This window comes from Pezoporus wallicus, unplaced genomic scaffold (genome assembly GCF_028554395.1).
Source record: "Pezoporus wallicus isolate ANWC-B61680 ecotype Strahan unplaced genomic scaffold, APGP_CSIRO_Pwel_v1 contig_7292, whole genome shotgun sequence".
NCBI classification, from domain to species: Eukaryota; Metazoa; Chordata; class Aves; order Psittaciformes; family Psittacidae; genus Pezoporus; species Pezoporus wallicus.
In genome coordinates, this window is record NW_026638060.1 from 177,352 (window position 1) to 197,606 (window position 20,255).

At 41.9% G+C, this 20,255-nt stretch overlaps 1 protein-coding gene across 2 annotated transcripts in view; it reads left to right on the plus strand.

Annotated features, from left to right (window-relative positions):
- The window catches only part of DGKQ (diacylglycerol kinase theta), an 81,873-nt gene extending 68,969 nt beyond the window's left edge, over nucleotides 1-12,904 (plus strand). For both annotated transcript variants that reach the window (XM_057408910.1, XM_057408911.1), the window contains exons 17-23: nucleotides 571-719; nucleotides 1,274-1,455; nucleotides 2,937-3,037; nucleotides 7,744-7,890; nucleotides 9,081-9,192; nucleotides 11,003-11,155; nucleotides 12,299-12,904. In XM_057408910.1, the coding sequence (XP_057264893.1) occupies nucleotides 571-719; nucleotides 1,274-1,455; nucleotides 2,937-3,037; nucleotides 7,744-7,890; nucleotides 9,081-9,192; nucleotides 11,003-11,155; nucleotides 12,299-12,391 (937 nt within the window). In that variant the 3' untranslated portion in view covers nucleotides 12,392-12,904. The remainder of the gene's footprint in view (nucleotides 1-570; nucleotides 720-1,273; nucleotides 1,456-2,936; nucleotides 3,038-7,743; nucleotides 7,891-9,080; nucleotides 9,193-11,002; nucleotides 11,156-12,298) is intronic.
- The last annotated feature ends 7,351 nt before the right edge of the window (nucleotides 12,905-20,255 follow it).

Consider the following 20,255-nt stretch of genomic DNA (forward strand, 5'->3'; position numbering starts at 1 on the left):
ATTAGTTCATTTTGGTTTGCCCACGGAATCCTTCTGTAGCTTTATGGCAAAATGCTTCCACTTGTTCACAGCTTCTTGTGCAATGGGAAATAAAGATTAATTTGCATCATATGTAGGTACGTAGGATGAAAAGCTGCAAAAGGTAAGAGTGACCAGGAAAATAGGACTGAGAAGAAGAAAATGTATTATAAGTCGTATGACTGACCATGTTAAAAAACCCTACCACTAATCAACATCTCTGCTAGAATTTAGAGAGTTACAGATGTTCACATTGAAATTATGAATAGTTAGATGTCTGTCTTTGGAGAAGAAGGAAGTGATTAACAGTTTCTCTGTAGCTGTGATGAATCTTAGCTGCATCTTTTTCACTTTTTTAGACAGCTTTATCTAAAAGTTCCTATTGTTCCATTCACTTTGTTGAAGTTGATCCAGAAACTGATGGTAGTGGTACAGGGAGAAAGGAGAAATACAGTAATAATGTGTTATTTTAAGTAGCATATTAAGAGGACTTGCTTTTCCCGTACCACATTGTAACATTTATTTTACCCTGTGCTTTGTTTCTCAATGGAGGTTTCATACGTTCTGTAAAGTCCCCTCCTTCCGAGTGCTGGTGTGCGGAGGGGATGGCACTGTCGGCTGGGTCCTCGGTGCACTGGAGGAGATCAGGCACAAGCTGGCATGCTCAGAGCCCTCAGTTGCCATCTTACCTTTAGGAACAGGTGAGAATCTCAGCAAGCACCATTCTTCTGAGGGCAGAAGTCCTCCAGAAAGTTTGTCTTTATTTATCCATCTGACAGACATCTCAGTTTTGCAGTAGGGATGCCATGACTCAGTTCTGGCTGGTGTTTGGAAGCCAGTGCAGTATCAGCTTTTCAAGGAAATGTTGTCAGTCATTGCTTTGTGAAGGAAAAACGAGTGGCATGGGTGTGTGTGAGTGGGCAGGAGCTGGAGAGGGCAAAATCGTAGGTGTGTCAGCCATTGCTATAAACCAGTGAATTCAGCTGCTCCCTGATTTCTTAGCTCTGTAACAAACAGGTTTTTTCATATTTTATGAAAACTTTTCTCGTATGTGATATGAAGCCCACGTGCAACACAACAACTTTCAGGTATTTTTTCAGCTTGTTAACTTTTCAGTCCAGTCTCACTACTTCTGTGACTTGTTTGGAGCACCTTAATGCTGTCTGATTTGTGAAACAGGGCGGATACACTTTTTGATGCTTCTAGCTGACTTGAGAAATGCAGTCATATTTTGGAGTTCTTCATTGTTCCCCAGGTAACGACTTAGGGAGGGTCTTGCGCTGGGGAGCTGGCTACAGTGGAGAGGACCCCTACTCCATTTTGGTTTCCGTGGATGAAGCAGATGATGTTCTTATGGACCGCTGGACTATCCTTTTGGATGCAGATGAGCCCTCTGAAGGTGCAGAGAATGGTGTTGCAGAACCTGAACCTCCAAAGGTGAGCTGAGCACCATTCAGATTTGATTCTTAGGAATGCTGTTCTAGTGGAAATCACAAAGATAGATAGATACTAACCTAGTTTCATCTTTTACTGCTTACCTGTCTTTGAGCTTGAGCATTACTGAGCTATTCCTTAGTGAATACAGCATACATCTGGAGCTGGTGCTTCTATTCTGGTAGGACTGGTTGGCTGCAGAACACACTTCATAGCTGCTTGGCAAAAAGTGTCTGATAGAGGATCAATGAAAAGATTCAAGCGACAATGGCATACCTATCTGCTTCAGCTGTGAAGAAATTTATTTCTCAAATAAGAAAACCTTTTTAAAGCAACACCAAACACTTCCCAGAACGCTCATGAATCTGGAGTGTCAACCAAAAAGCACTTCCTCCCCACACCACTGTACTCTCACCTTTCCTTGCAACATTTCAAAAAAATGAGTAGGAGTTGCTAGCAAATAGAGGAAATAGATCCTTATGTCATCTTACTCCTATTGTGTGCCTGCATATATGGCATCTGTTTTATTTTGGCACCTGTTCTATTTCTTTTTTTTTTTTCCTGTACCTGGGTCTGTATTTCTTACTTCTGTTTAGGAAAACAAAAATGTTGGTTATAGATGGTAACTTCAGAGCTTTGTGTGAATCGTGATTGTGTTTATCTTCAGATAAAACAAGGAAATTGGACAAAGGGCGGCAAAACGAAAGTAGGAAATTGTAGTATGGTAGCAGGTGTCCAAGATTATAGTCCAGTCACTGAAAATCCTAGGCATTATGTGTCAGTTGGAGGATTAAAGTTACTCAAGTTCCAGCTATTTTTCATGTGGTCAGGACAGGGGTTGATTTGCCATGACTGCCTAATCTGCTTTTTAAAGGGGAAGGGTGGGGAGAGTCAAGGGCTAGGGTAGAAAAGCTATGGAATGAGCTGGTGTGCCAAGAAAGAATTAATTGCAGAAATGGTTGAAATCCAGAGAAACTGGAGATTGGCATATAGGGACCCATTTAAAAGCAGCTGAGTAGGTGAAGTCAACTTCTTCATTCACTTGGCATAAGCTTGTTCCCTTCCAAAGTAAGGAAGAGCATCTTCCCAGTCATGTCATGATAAACCTATAGCCAGTGCCAGAAACAACAGTGGCATTAGTGTTGAGCAACTTGTGCAGATATTGCATAGAATCGCTTTGAGAAGGTGGGTTGGTTTTATTCCTGCATTTGTTTTTATTTCTTCCGTATTATGCTTGTTACTTGCAGTTAAAGATTAGATTTAGAAGTTTCAGACACTTTGGAAATAATGACTACACACGTCAACAATTGTCCATACAGCTTTGCTTTTAGCACAGTGTTTCTGGAAAATGTGTTCCAGAGTCTGTCGGGGTGCAAGTGTCTCGGGAGGGTCATCTACGAACCTTGCTTTTGTTGAAAACTTTGGAACTTCTTCATTTGTGAACGCAAGGAGGAAATAATACGATTTTTTTTCTTTTTTGCCAGATTGTACAGATGAACAATTACTGTGGTCTTGGCATTGACGCGGAGTTGAGCTTGGACTTTCATCATGCTAGAGAAGAAGAACCAGGGAAATTCAATAGCAGGTAATCCTGGGAAACCAGGGGTGAAGGGTGACTCGTGGTATTGCATAACTTCCAACTTACACTATGACTGATAATCTTGAAATGCTACAGGTATCCACAAACAACATTGCTTGACATAGAGCTGGCACAGGGTGGGCTTAAGTTAGCCAGGAACTTGCAGGCACAGAATCTGGGGGCTTTGTTTGGTTTTCTTTTTCTTTTTTTCCTCACCCCCCCTTACCAAGAGAGAGCACCAAACCAGTTTTTGGAAGCGCTGTCGTTACATATACATATTTGGCAATAACTGCAGTGTTGAGTTCAGTGAAATTTTGAGGTAGTAGAAATATCTCTTATTCAAACCTTTAGCAGGAGGGAGAGCAGTGCTGCTATCAGAGCAACGCACTTGTCAGAACTTCTTTGTACCTTTCCCACCCTTGCTTAGTGCTGTGGTAGCACCTGTATGCTGGTAACAAGAATTAAAAAAGATCTCTGTATCTCAGGTGAGACTGTGATTTTAAAAGGTGTGGAGAGGCACTTTCCTCCTTTGCTTGTGTCATGGTTTAAGCATGCAGATCAATCAATAATAGTACTTTTTCACAGTATCACAGTATGCTAGAGATTGGAAGGGACCTCAAAAGATCATCTAGTCCAATCCCCCTGCCGGAGCAGGAACACCTAGATAATGTTACACAGGAATGTGTCCAGGCGGGTTTTGAATGTCTCCAGGGAAGGAGACTCCACAACCTCCCTGGGCAGCCTGTTCCAGTGTTCCGTCACCCTCACTGAGAAGAAGTTTCTTCTCAAGTTTAAGTGGAACCTCTTGTGTTCCAGTTTGTACCCATTACCCCTTGTCCTATCATTGTTTGCCACTGAGTAGAGCCTGGCTGCATCCTCGTGACACTTCCCCCTTTATATATTTATATACACTAATAAGGTCACCCCTCAGTCTCCTCTAAACTGTAGAGACCCAGCTCCCGCAGTCTTTCCTCATAAGGGAGATGCTCCACTCCCTTAATCATCTTCGTTGCCCTGCGCTGGACTCTCTCCAGCAGCTCCCTGTCCTTCTTGAACTGAGGGGCCCAGAACTGGACACAATATTCCAGATGCGGTCTCACCAGGGCAGAGTAGAGGGGAAGGAGGACCTCTCTCGACCTACTAACCACCGCCCTTCTAATACACCCCAGGATGCCATTGGCCTTCTTGGCCACAAGGGCACAGTGTTGGCTCATGGTCATCCTGTCGTCCACTAGGACCCCCAGGTCCCTCTCCCCTACACTGCTCTCTAACAGGTCGTTCCCCAACCTGTACTGGAACCTGGGGTTGTTCCTGCCCAGATGCAGGACTCTACACTTTCCCTTGTTATATTTCATCAAGTTATTCCCTGCCCAACTCTCCAGCCTGTCCAGGTCTCGCTGGATGGCAGCACAGCCTTCTGGCGTGTCAGCCACTCCTCCCAGCTTAGTGTCATCAGCAAACTTGCTGATAGTACACTCAATTCCCTCATCTAAATCGTTGGTGAATATATTAAATAATACCGGTTCCAGTACTGACCCTTGAGGCACTCCACTAGTTACAGGCCTCCAACTAGACTCTGCCCCATAGACTACAACTCTCTGGCTTCTCTCCTTCAGCCAGTTCACAGTCCACCTCACTACCTGATCATCCAGACCACACTTCCTCAATTTAGCCGTGAGGATGCTGTGGGAGACTGTGTCAACTGCTTTGCTGAAGTCAAGGTAGACCACATCCACCGCTCTGCCATCATCCATCCACCGTGTTATTTCCTCATAAAAGGCTAAGAGATTGGTCAAACATGATTTCCCCCTGGTGAAGCCATGTTGACTGCCCCTCATAACCCTCTTATCCTTGATATGCCTTAAGATGGTACCAAGGATAAGGTGTTCCATCACTTTCCCAGGGATGGAGGTGAGGCTGACCGGTCTATAGTTACCCGGGTCCTCCTTCTTGCCCTTTTTGAAGACTGGAGTGACATTTGCTTTCCTCCAGTCCTCAGGCACCTCTTCCGTTTCCCAAGACTTGGTAAAGATGATGGAGAGTGGTCTAGCAATGATTTCTGCCAGTTCCCTCAGCACCCATGGGTGCATCCCATCTGGACCCATGGATTTATGGATGTCCAGATTGCTCAACTGGTCTCTAACCCATTCCTCATCGACTAAGGCAAACCGCTCCGTTGACCTGACTTCATCTAAGGTCTCAGGGGTACAGGGCTCTTCAGGACTGCCTGCAGCAGAGTAGACAGAGACAAAGAAGGCATTCAGTAACTCAGCCATCTCTGTATCTTCTGTCACCAGGGCACCCATCCCATTCATCAGTGGGCCTACATTGCCTCTGGTGTTAGTTTTATCTGCCATGTATTTGAAAAAGCTCTTTTTGCTCTCCTTGACCCTTCTCGCCAGGTTTAATTCTAGGGATGCCTTAGTCCTCCAAGCTGCCTTCCTACATCCTCTAGCAGCAGCCTTATATTCCTCCCAAGTGGCCAGCCCCTCCTTCCATGACCTGTAAACTCTCCTCTTCCACTTGAGCATACCCAGCAATTCCCTATTTAGCCATGCAGGTCTCTTGGCCCTCTTCCTTGACTTCCTACGTGTCGGGATGCTCTGATCTTGAGCTCGGAAAAAGCACTCCTTGAATGCCAACCAACTATCTTGGGCCCCTTTACCTTCAAACAGCCTTGCCCATGGGACTTCCCCTAGCAATTGCTTGAAAAGGCCAAAGTTTGCCCTGCTAAAGTCCAGGGCTGCAATTCTACTTGCTACTCTACTGGTCCTACCACACAAGACCCTGAATTCCACCATCTCGTGGTCGCTGCAACCAAGGCAGCCCTTAACCCTTACTGCTTCCCATAATCACTGAAATTGATGAGAAAAGAAATCACATATCTGTAGTCTAGCAAGCCTTCCAAATAGTTCTGGGATGACATAATGGTGCAAGTGCTGCAGCCCAGCTGACGTGGGGATCACTGGCTCCATGGGGATGGATGAGCTTTAGGTAACACCCTGCTCTCCTCTCTCAGCCCCAGCATTGTCCTTTACAGCAGTGACTGCAACATGGGTCGCACCTAATACAGACCTTGATCTACTTCAGCACAAATAAGGTGTTGGAGACTGTTTCAAGAACAGCTTTCTCCTTCCTGCCTTGCCAATTGACTGTGGTGAAACTGCTGTCTGCAAATGTACCTTCCCAACGGTTTGCTTCAGGAGATGACTATTCTTTCTGCCAAAGTGGGCAAGCTAGTATGTTATTGACTACAGCTATCAGTAGACTGACAACTTCCACTGGCACTTTCTCCCCGATCATGTCACACGTGTGGATGTGCAGAGATGGTTCTCTCTAGTGCTGGGTATGCAAACATCACCTTCCCAGCTCGGCTGGCTATTTTAATCATAATTTTATTTTTTTTTCGGAACCATTGGGTAGGAATTGGTGGGGTAATGTTACAGAAATCAGTTTGTTCTTACCTGGTCTTAGACCAATAAGACACATAAATATGTATGCAAGAACGGAGTGATGGGATTTAAGCTCTGACAGATTTATCCTTTGTTGTGGTATTCAGTGTCTCTGATCCTGTGGACCGCAGTGGTCCATAAGTGTTTCTTTGAAGTCGTGTAATTCAGGACTATGTCTGCAGTTATGGTACTGTGTTGTATTCTTTCAGTTTCTGCAGGCTTCCTTCTTCATGCGACGAAAATACTTCTTGGGGCTATTTATTGTGTTTCCTACTGATACTCCATTATTTTCCAGTTGTATCCAAATTAGACAAAACCCATCTTAATATAGGCACATCTTACTGTCTTGTCTGGAACAGAAGCTTACGTTAAATATATGTTAAGTGGTGCTATGTCAGGTCCCTTTAATTCAGTGCTGTTTAAAACTGTTAGCATGTAGGACTAATCATTCCTAGTGTAATAATGTAAAAGAACTGAAGAGTCTCTGTCTGAAGAGTTGACTGTAACCCACATGCTAAACTGTCTGTCTTCCCCACGTGAATGTCTACAGCATTTAGACATAATGCTACAAGAGATTTTGCAGAGTTGGATTCCAGTGACACCATTTGCTAGTAGGGTCAAACAATGAAAATTTACACTTTTTATTTTAAGGTTGTCCTGAAGGCTGTGTATGAAGAGGTTTCCATTGTAGAAGAAAATACTGTGTGTGTTTAACTAACATTTGTTTTCATAATTCCTAAAATATTTTTATATTTCTAGGGATGCCATAAAGTCTTCTCCATCTTTTTTTACTCTAAAATTAGAGCCATTAGAGCTCTGTCACAGGTTTTGAGTTTCTGCAGCTGAGTGTATTTCAAATGAATGAGCAATATGTGAAGCAAAGACTTGCAAAGGTTTCTCAAGCACTGCTGGAGAAAACATTTAAAAATGCTTCATTAGGACTTCTAGATCATAATTAAAACTGCAGTTTTCCCAGAAGTTTACATTTCGAAGAGTCATTGCACTCAGGCAATGCTTTAAGAAGGGTTGATTTCTCTGTAATAAAATTTCACAGATCTCCACATTCCTCAACAGCACAAATTATCCCTTAAGTAAAAGGTGTATAAAGCAGCAGTTTGTGACTTATGCTTTGTTTCTGCAGTAAAGCTACAAGAATTTGGAGAGGGTTTTAACTGACAATCTCTTCAGCCATATCTCATAGAAGGAAAAGTGCTACACTGGGCCTTACCTTTTAGTTACAGGATGCTTGTCTGCTCCTAGGTTTCACAACAAAGGAGTTTACGTGAAAGTTGGGCTGCAGAAGATAAGTCATACCAGAAATCTCCACAAAGACATAAAGCTTCAAGTGGATCAGCAAGAAGTGGAGTTACCAAGTATTGAAGGACTCATTTTTATTAATATACCCAGGTAAAAAGGAGAGGAAGGACCCTGTGTGGATGCATGTCTGGCTTTATGTGTGGAAATGCTGCTTGATATTTGAGCATCAAATAAATGTTAAATGGTCCAGATTAATAGATGATTATCACTGGTATTTTTGATTATTGCCTGACCTGCTCCCTTTGCAATAGTGCTTAAGGAGCTGGCTCTAAATACCATTTTGACATAATTTTTCTGCCCTGTTGAAACTCAGTGTCACTCCACTATCTTGTTTTCCCAGTGCAAACCCCTGTATATTTGCTATTTCTTCTGTGTCTAACAGTAAATTGGAATGATTTCCTTACCAAAGGTCTTCAGAAGTCTTATGGAGCAGTTTTCCCATAAACCATGAATTTTCAGACATGGTAGTAGGCTTGTGGTTTCTGCCCACTACCATTTCCAGCCTTCCCCAGACTGAACAGTCCACTGGATTTCACCATGACTTTCAAAAGGATCAGAGCTCATCACTTGCACATGCTTTCTGGCATGCTAGAGACCAGGTGCCTGAGCAGGGTTCAACTGTTAGACACTGTCCAGGTCCTACAGTCAGCTGGTCAGTGCTGTGTAGCTGGTGATGCTACCCAGGTAGCTGTGGAAAACCCACAGTTCAGGTACCTTTTGCAGGGTTGTGGGGCTGTCCTGACACCTGCAGGGAGCTCGAGTTACTGCTGTGGAAGGAAGGAGGAAGCAAATCTGCAGGAAACCTGGTTTCTTTAAATGTGCTGTTGGTAGAGGCAGGGCTTTTTCTGTACAAAACCAGCAAGTAACTAGTGCTGCCATACGATTATTTTTCCAAGGCCACTCTTGTCTTAAACTGCCTGTACTTCTTTCTATTTTAGTCGAAAATGTTTCAACTTTTTATTCAAATACACGTATCCTTACATGTGTGCACATGTGCGCACACACAAGTGTACGCTGCACAAGAGAACTATGGAGGAGAAAAGATCCCAATTGGTACTGAGCAGTCAATGCACTAAAACAATAAACAAGTGATTTGCCTTAAGGAGGGTCAGTAGTGCACAAAAAGCAAAATTGTGTTAGAAGCATTTCAGAGGATTGAAGTGCAGAAACACTGTGGAGTGTCTAGCTTTTGAGGCCTGTGGAACTAGCCACCCTCAGCAGGGAGCTAGGCAGGGTGCTCATGGCAGACAGCAGGTCACTGTGGTGTGCTCTCCATGCAGCTGGGGGTCCGGAGCTGACCTCTGGGGGTCCGACAGTGATAACCGCTTTGAGAAGCCACGCATTGATGATGGGCTGCTGGAAGTTGTTGGTGTGACAGGCGTTGTTCACATGGTGAGTTGGCATCCCACCTAAGAGCTGAGGAAACATACATTTTCTCAGACAAGTTTACTTTTGTAACAAAGAGTGCATTGTAAGTGCTTAGTCCTAAGAAGTATGCATCGGTGTTAAGGTTTAACCATTGTTTATTCAGGTACTTATTGTGTCACACAGAAATGGTTATAGACCATAACCAGAATTAATGGGCAGCATCAGCTGTCTGTGAACAAGGGATTGGGGTGTCGAGTTCTGCTGCAGCTGTAATACCTGTTAAGAGAGCAGTGCACTCTCATTGCCTGTATACTGGCCTGCTGTGAAGGTCCAGGTTGAAGTGCCAGGCTACAGTGGGTGGAATGGAAACAAAGAAATCTGTGGTGGGGTAAGAATAAGTAATAGCAGTGTGAAGAACTTATTAAAAGCGGATGGGGAAATGCTTCATAACTTAAGCAGGTTTCGAACCAAGGCCAAGGCCAGAAATATGCATATATACATACATGTGAAATGCAAACATATATATTTGTATATGCGTTATGGTACATATAAATATCATGGTGTCAAAGCCAAACAGTTCTTGGATGAAAACAAGGGTTTATTCTGATATTACAAAAACAGATGGTGTATTTGTGAAAATTCTTGTTATACCTGATCACAGTCATTTCCCCTAGACAGGTGGCTTTTGTAATTGTCTGCCACAGGCTTTCCAACACCTGTCTCTGAGAATCTGATACTGCCCTTGATCCTGATGCTATGTGAGGCAAATGGTGTACCCTTCTGCAAAGATGATTATGACTCAATTTGTGCAATTTTAATTCTTCCATTATTACGTATTTTAACAATGGCTTGCTATTAGTGATGCAATCTTGTGAGGTGCTGGCTTGTTTTTGTCTTCATATTTCTTTCATTATACTAAGAAAACTGCTGCTGGAAAAAGTATATATGATCAGGCAAGTAAAGACAACTAGCCCATACAACCAGTGAGATGGAAAGGTGGGTGCTTAAAACTGTTTGTGCAGCTTGATCTTTGGTGTTGGTGAACTTCACCATTTTGTAATTTAGATCTTTTAAAGAAAGGCAAATATAAAACATTCTATTAGAAGTAGTAGTTTGGTAGAGATCCTTAAAAGCTGGGTGAAATTAGAAGCAACAAGGTGTGTACCCACTGCTCTGGAATATAAATGTTAACAAACCCATGCTCTGGTTCTGTGATCTTCTATTAAGGTTTTTACTTCCATGTTTGGTGTCTGTACAGGTTCCCCAAGAGAATGTGTAGCAGGAAAGTTCACTTTGCTTTGCTTTTTACAGTCAACACTCAGCTGAGTACATAATATATATATATGTATATATATGTGTGTATATATATATATATATATATATATATATATTTGGAGTTGAGTTTGGCAAAACTCTCTCTCCCTGTTTGATAAAGTGCTTTTAGACCCAAGTTTCAGATGTATGTGCTGGTCTGTGTGTATAGCAAGGTGTTTAGAAACTGTGTTTGCTATGTTATGGTGGGGGGAAATAAAAGCAAACAAGACCTTTGTGAGTGCATGCTCCTTGGCCAACCTGAGTGTACACATGGCTTCATTGTGTAAGTTACTTTGCCAGCAGCAGCCCACAGGGGTATCTGCATTCGTCTTCATGCACTAACTTAAAATAATGAACGCTGCAGTAAAGGCATCCTGTGCAGGTTTTGCCTAAGCAGTTCTAAGTAAAATAACTTAAAATGTCAGGTGAGAGTAAAATTCTAACCACCCAAAAGTGTAGCTAATGTTTATGCTTCTGGTTTATTGGGGTGATTGATATCCTGGCTTTTACTTCCAAACAGGGTCAAGTCCAAGGTGGTTTTCGATCAGGCATCCGTATAGCCCAAGGCTCATATTTTCGTGTAACTCTCCTAAAGCCAATTCCAGTTCAAGTTGATGGAGAGCCCTGGATTCAGGCCCCTGGCCAGATTATAATTTCTGCTGCAGGACCAAAGGTACTGGCTGTAGATCTTTTTTTAGCAAGTTGACTTTGTTTCTCCAGTGGATATTATCATATTACTGCCTATCGTGTTCTGATGCTTAACTGTAAAGGAGTTTGTTGTCACAGTATGGTAACTGTTGGATAGGAACATAGCAGTTTCTGCAGAGGATGATTTGAGGACCCTCTCCACTGGCTCACATGAGGCTTGTGTTTAGAAAAACAGTTCAGCCTAATGACTTAAATTTTTTACCCAGCATTGAGATCTCCAGGCAGCGTTGCTTGCCCTGAGACAGACCACAGTTATGAGGGCCATGGCAGTATGCCATCTGCAAGGTAGCAAGCAGTCTGCTGGTTGTGCTGGAGGAGGGAAGGTCTGTCAGAGAACAGCAAAAAGGATGACTGAGTAGCGGAGGAGGAGGGCCTGAGAAAAAGAGAATTTGGAGTAGTCACTGTCTGGGTGATATACAGTCATACCTCAATGTATATGTAGAAGGACAAGAGCATCAGTTACCTAAGAATTTAACTTCTCTGTTGACTCTGAAATTGTGAAATAAACATTTTGCAGTAGCTGACTCCTCGTGCACAGTGGTGTACACATTTGTCTGCTACATTAAGGATGCCTTTTCAACTCTCAGAAACAGGTTGCTGCTGTCAATCTTGGAAAATGTGTAGCCCTACTGGGAGGGCTACCAGAAAAATGGCCTTTGCAGAGTCAAAATGGGTGAAAAAGAGGGTCACACCTCAAATGTTTTGCAGTATGTTAAACTTTGTTCTTTTCCTGAGAGAAAAAGGGGGAAAGAGAAAAATAAGAGAAAACATGCCTAACTTTGTCCTTCCAGTGAGAAATATTTAAATCTATCAGGTTAGTGACTAATAGTGTTAATCTGTATATAATGTGTATATATATGTGTGCACATGAATATATACGCACACAAATATGTACACTTATCTGTATATGTCCACATACATGTGTATATATGTTTATGGGAAAAAAGTCAATCCTGTAGCTTTTTAAGGATAGGTGATTCTGGTAGTTTGTATTTAAACGCTTTTCTGTTGCAGTTCCAACATTTTACTTGTGTTAGTTGCCTTAGGTCTGCTTATAGGTGACTACAGATACTTAATTGCTCACTTTCATTTAAACTTTCTATTTTAGGTCCACATGTTGAAGAAATCCAAGAAACAGAAAAAAACTGGAAGCATGAAAGAGATGCGAGGGGATATGTCCATCTCTGAAGGAGGACGCTAAGTGAAGACCTGTGCTCAGAAGAGATGCAGCAGACCTACTTTAGATACCAAGATGGCTCAGTAAAACAGAGTGCAGACAGCTAGTGAAGAGAGTTGCTTATGAGCGTGCCTTTCATTACATTTTGATAGTATCAAGTTCTATTTTGTCTTTCAAAGATAGTGCCTCATTGTTAAAAATAACTGTTATATACCACTTGTCACATCTGAAATGTTTACTTTGGGTTGCTTTTCCATAAGCTATTTCCTACTTTTCCATGTATATAGAAACTGAGGCCAAACAGAAGTTCCAAGATGCTGAGATTTCTGATCTACCTTTACAAAGACTCTTCCCCTCCTCCCAGCTGTTTCTTAAAGAAAACCATTCCATAGATAAATTTTGGTGCATTGTTCCATAAATCAGTATGTGTGCCTCCCAGCTAGAAAAGGGCAAAGACATGAGCTGCTGAAAACTCCTTGGATCAGTCCAAACAGCAGCACTGAAACAGTACGACCATAAAGAGAAAAATACAAAACACAGGAGAGATGATTTCTGTTAAAGGAGCCCTTTGCTGTGGGAGGACAGAAAGTACTAGAAAGTTGAGTCAAAATATTTCAGAGTTTAGTTCAACAGTATTTGGACAGAATGAATTAAGGGGAAACAGTTTGTAGAGCAAGTTTTCAGCTTAGTTTCTCCTATATTATTCAGCCAAAGCCTATTTTAAAAGGCATTTGAATTTCAGCAGCTACACTCTCATATAAAAGAGGAATGAGAACACCTGAGGTGGTATTACATTATACTGATGTTTTTCTGTCATTGAAACCATTACCTTTGATGCCAGACTTTTCTTATTGTCTTTACTTGTGATTAATTTATCACAGTTGGACTGTTACTTAACAGCAAGCTAAAAGACTAAAATAATCATCACTGATTAGGGTAAGAGAAGTACCATTTAGTGTTCACTTTAGTAAATGCACACACAGTCATATATTAGAGCTGAACCGAAGTATAGTGTAGCTTCACTGAGTAGCCTGAGGAGGTATTGAAGCCTGTAGTGTGTGTAACGTGCTGTAGGCTTCAGGTAACTGGGAATGCAATAGCCGTCGTGAAAACTCACTTACCTGGACAGCCTTCTCAAGGTCTTGGTAGGTGTTGTTACCAGTGTGGGCCCAGGGACACAGTGACTCTCTTTTCTACTTGGTGTGTGTGTGCTTCCCAGAGGCCATTCCTCTGTCAGGTCCTGTGAGATAATCTCTCTGTGCTTACCATTTGCTGAAGATGTGGGGATCAGGTACTTCTTTTTTGTGGGGATCTAGAACAGCTTCCTGCTAGAGACTGGCATTAGAGCAGACATGCTGATCTGTCATTCACTATTACATATCTGCTGTCCATAGCCATAATTGTGTTGGCCTTCACTCACATCTCTGCTGGTCTCATCTCACTGTGGTTCTCTAGCGACTGAACCTTTCACTTCAGGTCAGCATCATACACAAGCAGCCCTCTGAGCCAGTTGTGCTGCTTGGTTTTGCCACTTGTGTGCATCTGCTGCCTGGAGCTATTTAAGCTATGTTGCCAAAACTCCATTCACTAGCCAGTGGGCTTACTTGTTGTCCTCTATTGTGTGGTAATAACTAATTTATCTATGCATGGTATGAATTGATCACTCAAGCTTTAGGAGCATTCCTCTTGCCAGTGCCTCTAGGAAACCATCTCCAGCTGCTTCAGGGGACTGCAATATAACTGAAATACACAAAAGTTGTTCTGTGTTGGAGTCAGCCACATGCTGAGGCAGTTCTTGGTGGGTCTTGCTCAGTACTCTAAGCACTGTGCCAGCCTCAGCTACATATGATCAGTACCTGTGCTTTCTGCTTTCCAGGCACGGTGCAGACAAGCGTGTCAATGTGGGTGCTGCAAGACAGTTATCTATAGCAACAGAATGATACAGCTAAAGCTGTAAACAAACGGCCGTGCAAAAATGGCATCTGCCTGCAGCTTCTCTGTACTGTTCAGTGATTCCTTCTGTTCTTAGTGTTCTAGTTGAGATGTGTTTAGAGGACTGACTCCAGTTTTCAGTGAAGGGTATTAATATTTTAAATTGTTCATTTAATATTAGGGTGTTTTTCATGTTCACCATGTGGATTACATGTTACCTCTTTATACAGCATGCAAACTGGAGTCATGATATGAAGGAGATAGTGTGGATAGTATAGAGCTAATATCCCCACCTCCTCATCATTAAACATAGAGTTGTCTCTGCTTCAGAACCTGGGCATGAAGGATCAGCTGGAGCTCTTCTGGCATCCTGGTACCAGCATTACAAATAAGAAGGGTAAACTGTTGTGTTTCAGGGTAAGCTCTCTCAGGATGAAGCTCACAAATTAGAGAGGAAATGTGAAATTGATTGCTGCTTGTAATTGTCCAGAAAGTCAGAGAAATTGCTTTGGGTCCTCATGGCAAGAGAAAGAATGCATGGTCTTCTTTCCAGTGGCTGACTCAGTAATGGAGAGGAAAACTTGCCTTTTTGTTACAGAAAGCATGTGTAAACTTTCAGCTTTCTGGTACTGACCATCTTCTGCAGCCTAAGTAAATCAACCTTACTGTTTTTCCAGACGTACAGAATCCTGCAGCTGACCATGTTTCATGTTCTTGGCTCGTTAAGGACCTGGCTCTCTCTCCCTTTTGCTCAGTATCTGTTATCTGAAATAACATGAAACTTTAGGGTCACGGTATTTTAATCAGAGGGCCCCTTACTGTGGCATATCCTTCCATGGGGGTTTTCCAGGCCTGGAACACTGCACCAGCCTTGGGTCAGGTAGTGTCATGGTAGCAAGGTGACAGAATGTGTTCTCCTTACAACTGCCAGAGGGGATCCTGGTGCAGAACAGGAAGGCTTTGAGTTTTCTTTTTTCTTGACTTTTTCTTTTCTCTTGACTTTTTCTTTTCTTCCAGAACCCAACTCCCCCACGTGTTGTTTCAGCAGATGCCACACTGGAATGAAAACATGTCTTAAGAAAAATGCACTTAGCATTTAAGGTCTCTGTGCATCATAAAATAATGCCTGGTATGTTTTGAAGACAAAACAGATTCCTGGACAGTTTAGACAGAAAAGCTGCTGTAAAGCTTTTAAAAAGGAGAAACTCAATATTTAACCCCTCTATTAAGATGTTCCTGTTTCAGGTAGTGTAAAGGCCTGTGTATCAAGATATATTTTTTTCTTACATTTTCATCACACATAGTATCTGAGAGGGTCTAGTATTTTCTTCCATAGTATGTTAGACTTTCTTGAAGAGAGGAGGTAACTCTTTGCAGTTAATATGAAAACATTTTGACTTATCCTTTACATTGAGCAAAACAGTGCCATATAATTTATGTGATAGCGGGCAGATAACTGATTCTTAGCACTGAGTCTCTGACTAACACTGTGTGAGAGCCTAGCAGTAACTTGTCCAAGTGCTTTAAATAATACAGTAACAAAAGTGTTGGGAAGAGGTTTGATTCTGTCAAGATTAAGTGTCAATCAGCACCAGGGGCACAGCACCAGGAACCGTAGTCTATAGGCAAGGAGGAGACATGGGCTATTGCTATTCTGAGCACACTCTGTGCACTGCCCTGCCCTGCCGTTTACTTTGCATGTAAACTGTGGCAGGCACAAGACAGCACAGCTAGCACCTCTCCTACTGAGATAGGAGCTCCAGACCTTTTACTAGTGTCCTATAATTCTTTGCCAGCATGGGGGAGAGAAGGGTCCTGAAAACCATGCTTCATTTCAGATAGCCCACTACTGCAAAGAGAAGGTGGTCATCTGTTTAAAATCTGTTTTGATGGGTAAACACATTATCTCTGTCTTGAATCAGAACCCAAATTTGAAAGCTTATTCCCAGGATACAGGAGCTACTTCAGAACATTTGCTGCTTTTCCACCATGGCTTTCACACTTTATTTGTATAGTTAAAATTGATACTTTTAATTGCATTGGTTTTTAAATGAAACTGTTGTTATTTTACAGAAAAACTTTTTCATGTGCACATGAAACACACCCTTTAAAAATAAGCCTTATTGTATTTCATTTCACAGTGCCTACCTGTACAGCTTTTGCTGTGTTACAGCATTCTGATAGCACTTACTTCTGGATCTTTCTCTCACCAGTTTTGGACAGCAGGCAGAGCTTGCTCTCTTCCTGTTCCCACTGAGGTTCCCAACACATATCTCTAATGAGGATGTGCTTTACAAGAAGGTATGATGCCAATATAGTGAAAGCACAACTGTGTTTATAGTAGTCTCTGCATTTGCACAGTTTGAGCTCTTCTTGCTCTTTCAGATTTTGATCACGTCTGTGCATGTCTAATGGCAATTTTAGCATTTTAAAAACTAGAAGAAGCTGTAGCATAATTAACTGCAAGACTTAAGGGAGAAACCTAAATGAACTGGTATAGACAGTTGTTCATTAATCTTCACAGTTACCCTCTTACAAGTATTGTACAGATTGCATTTCTTTCAAGAGCGAACAATGTACTCACTTTCAAAATATCAGCTGTTTGGAACTGCTAAGCATTTACGCATGCACATTAGTATGCAGCAGTCTGTTGGCATGTAAATGTGACATTATGAAATGAAGCCTCATTTTGTGGGAGGAGAAGGTAAGAGGAGCTGTTGTGACACTTAAAAAGGACTTATGTCACTCAACAGATTTAGCTGCATAGGTGTTTTGTAACGTACTGACTGTGCGCAGATACACTGTGTGCGGCACAGCCAGCGATCCATACGCCAGCAATCCATACACCAGCACTGAAACTGGGGATGTGCTGGAGGGGTGCACTTGAACGACCTGGCATTAGATACTCTATTTTTAGTCTGTGTGTGCCTCATACCTCTTCTTTACAACCTTCACAGTAACTGTGCTTTTCCTCTTCTGCTAGGCTGACTCCCTGCCCTTTTGGCCCAGCCTGCATACTGAAACTGGTAACAAAGGCGGGAGTCTGTGGTGGTGAAAGTGCATGGAGAGCAGGGGAACGGACATCCTGCTCCAGAATATGGCCCTGGTGTTAGGCTTAGACTGTTGGTTAGTTTCCCCTTCAGCTTTTACTTCAGCCATTTAATAGCTCTGCAGCAAAGACTCAGCAACTACTGAACTACCTTGGATTCCTAGTGACAAGCATTGCCTCATTTTCAGGCTTTGATCTTATCTGCACCAGGGCACGTGTCACTTCCTACAGGTTTTGCACTTAACAGAAAATGCAGGTTAGATAGGCTTAAGGTGTGGCAAAATTGCAGTGTTTGTACTTTTTTGTAGATACGGGGATGATTCTACAGATACAAAGATGCACTTTCAGGTAACGATGAAAACAAGTTTGTAGAATGCAGCTGTTTAGGACTTGGACTGCAGCATTCCTTGCTTTATATCGTGTCCTCCTTGAAAGCCTGCTTGGGAATGAGAGATGTTATCTTCCTCCCATCGCAGTATGTATTTATAACTGACTGACTGAAAATTCATATATATATTTAAACAGTTACAATTGGCTGCTACTCTAAGATTTACTTTTATTAGACTTGATATTATAATGCATAAAAGCAATGTTAAAGTTTTATTTATAATGTCAACATATACTGATTTGACACTTGGCTTGCAGGAGTGATCCAGCTTAAAGCCTTCATTCCTTTTGCTACTTAATGTAATTAACAGTGTAGCCATTGTATGTGTGCAGTGAAATGAGTGCAAATTACTAATCTTATCCTGCAGTTAGACCAGCAGTTTCAATGTTTACAGGAGAGTGACTATTGATTGTAAACCCATACATGCTTATTGAAACAGTACAGTCTCTCTCAGTGTTTTGGAAGCATTGTTTGTGCTTCCCATGACAATTAATGAAAAAATTGCCTTCTGGTTTAGATTCCTGGTTATGTCCCTCTGGAGAGATTTAAATGGGGATTATGACTTTTCTGCCACCCAAAGGACAGAATTTCTACTGACGCAAGAGTTGTACTGAACATGTTTTCTGAAAGATTGCCTTTATTTTTTGTGAAGATAATTTATGAGCATTCAGTGTTGCTGAAAAAGTTGGTCTGAAGTCTTGAAATAAACGTGTGTAGATATTAAAGATGTATCCCAAAGCAAAGTATTTTTTAATTGGGCACAGTTACTGGTGCGGGTTATCCCTCTGATCTCTCCTAGCAACACACCCACAGGAGTGTGCACAGCTCCCGTGTGTTACTTAGGAGATGACTTGATTGCAGAAGATGTGGGTTCATTTACATTGTGTGTGTCCCGTATCACTCCTCTGGCGGCAACTCCTAATTACAGACATGGGGTGTAGAAGGCAGAACCTCTTCCCCATGCACATCACCACAGGTGAAAGGAGAGGCCACCTGTGTGCCTGGCCACAGGGCTGTTTGGCACTTGCAGTCCTCCCTGTCCACACAAAGGGTGTGCCATGCATTAGTCCTTTTGCTTTCTGATGGAAGGAAGTTGCAAATGAGCATGTTGCCCGTGTGATCAGTTACCAGCTTGCCTCGCTGTGGCATTCCTTTCTTTGTGCTGCTGACCTTGCCAAACTGGGTAGCAAGAGGTGCTTGAAGAGTTACTATTTATTGTGTATTTTTTAGGTGCTTATAAAGCCTTCACTGCTATTTTAAAGCAAAATTCGGGGGATCTGTAGCACAGCAATAGCTTTATAACTCCAGCTTTCTGAACATGCCAAAAGCAAGTTATCCTTAGGATAGTTTAATTAGCAATGGTGCACATAGTAGTAATCATTACCTTGAAGCTGTACGTTCTGATTACTGAAAGAGAGCGTCTCTGATTTGAATGTAAAGCATCACAGAGTTTATAAATAACATCCTGCATACCCATACATCACGTATCACATCTTAAGTCTTCTCAAACTGTGGCTGCAATATTGCTTAAATAACTGTGTTTCTCACTGCAGATTATTCAAGTAGCCCAACTTTGAGAAGATACTCTGTCTTAAAGCATTTCCTGTGAATGTTCTAATACATTGGTAATAAGTCGTGTTGGCCCAACAAGATAAGGCAAGCTGACCATAAAGCAGTTTAGTTACTGTCTAGTGCTTTTTCTTTGTGCATCTGCCTAATAATTCTCAGAAAAAAAAAAAAAAGCCTAAGTATAAGCATTAAAGTGAAAACTGTTTCCATATTGCGTGCCTCAAACCAGTAATGCATTATCACACGTTTACTTGTGGACTGGTCTTAGAAACAGGCTTTTAATGATGTAACTTGTTTCTCAATGTCTGCCTTGCAAGTGAGACACATCACTATGCTGTGGTAACTTGTCTACAAATAACATACTCAGTGTACTAACTGGTTTAAAAAAAGTAATTTATAAAAGATGAATTTTTCTCTTCTATTTAAACATCTGTTTGTCCTTGGGTTATGCTCTTAGCACAATTCTGTATATATTTTGCAATATGTGTGTTGTGTTTGATTGTACATTTTGCACTTGAAATTCTGTATTCTAATACAAGTTCCAGAGATCTGTAACTAGAGTTTGTGTGTGAAAAATACAACATCTCTTCCATCCTGGATGTTTGTGGAATAGTCGTGCTGTAAAAAACAGTGAAATACACTTCTGCAGAGACAAACATTCTGTCAGCTGGGCACTACATTTATCAGTATTCTGTAGCCTTGATGTTCGAGACCATGTCACGCTTCCTGAGAAAAGCATGTGTTACTTCATAGGTTTTCATTTTTAAGATGACTTCTACGCACTAAGTTTGACCCTTACAGGATTCAAACACTTCTTGTACCCTTATTTCTGTGGGTAGCGCTTATGTTAACTGGTAAAATCTTTCTGTAATAGCACTGATGATACAGATTTTCCAAGGTAGTTTTGTGCAATTGCTTGCCTTATTTGTATTCCTGTGTGGAAACACATG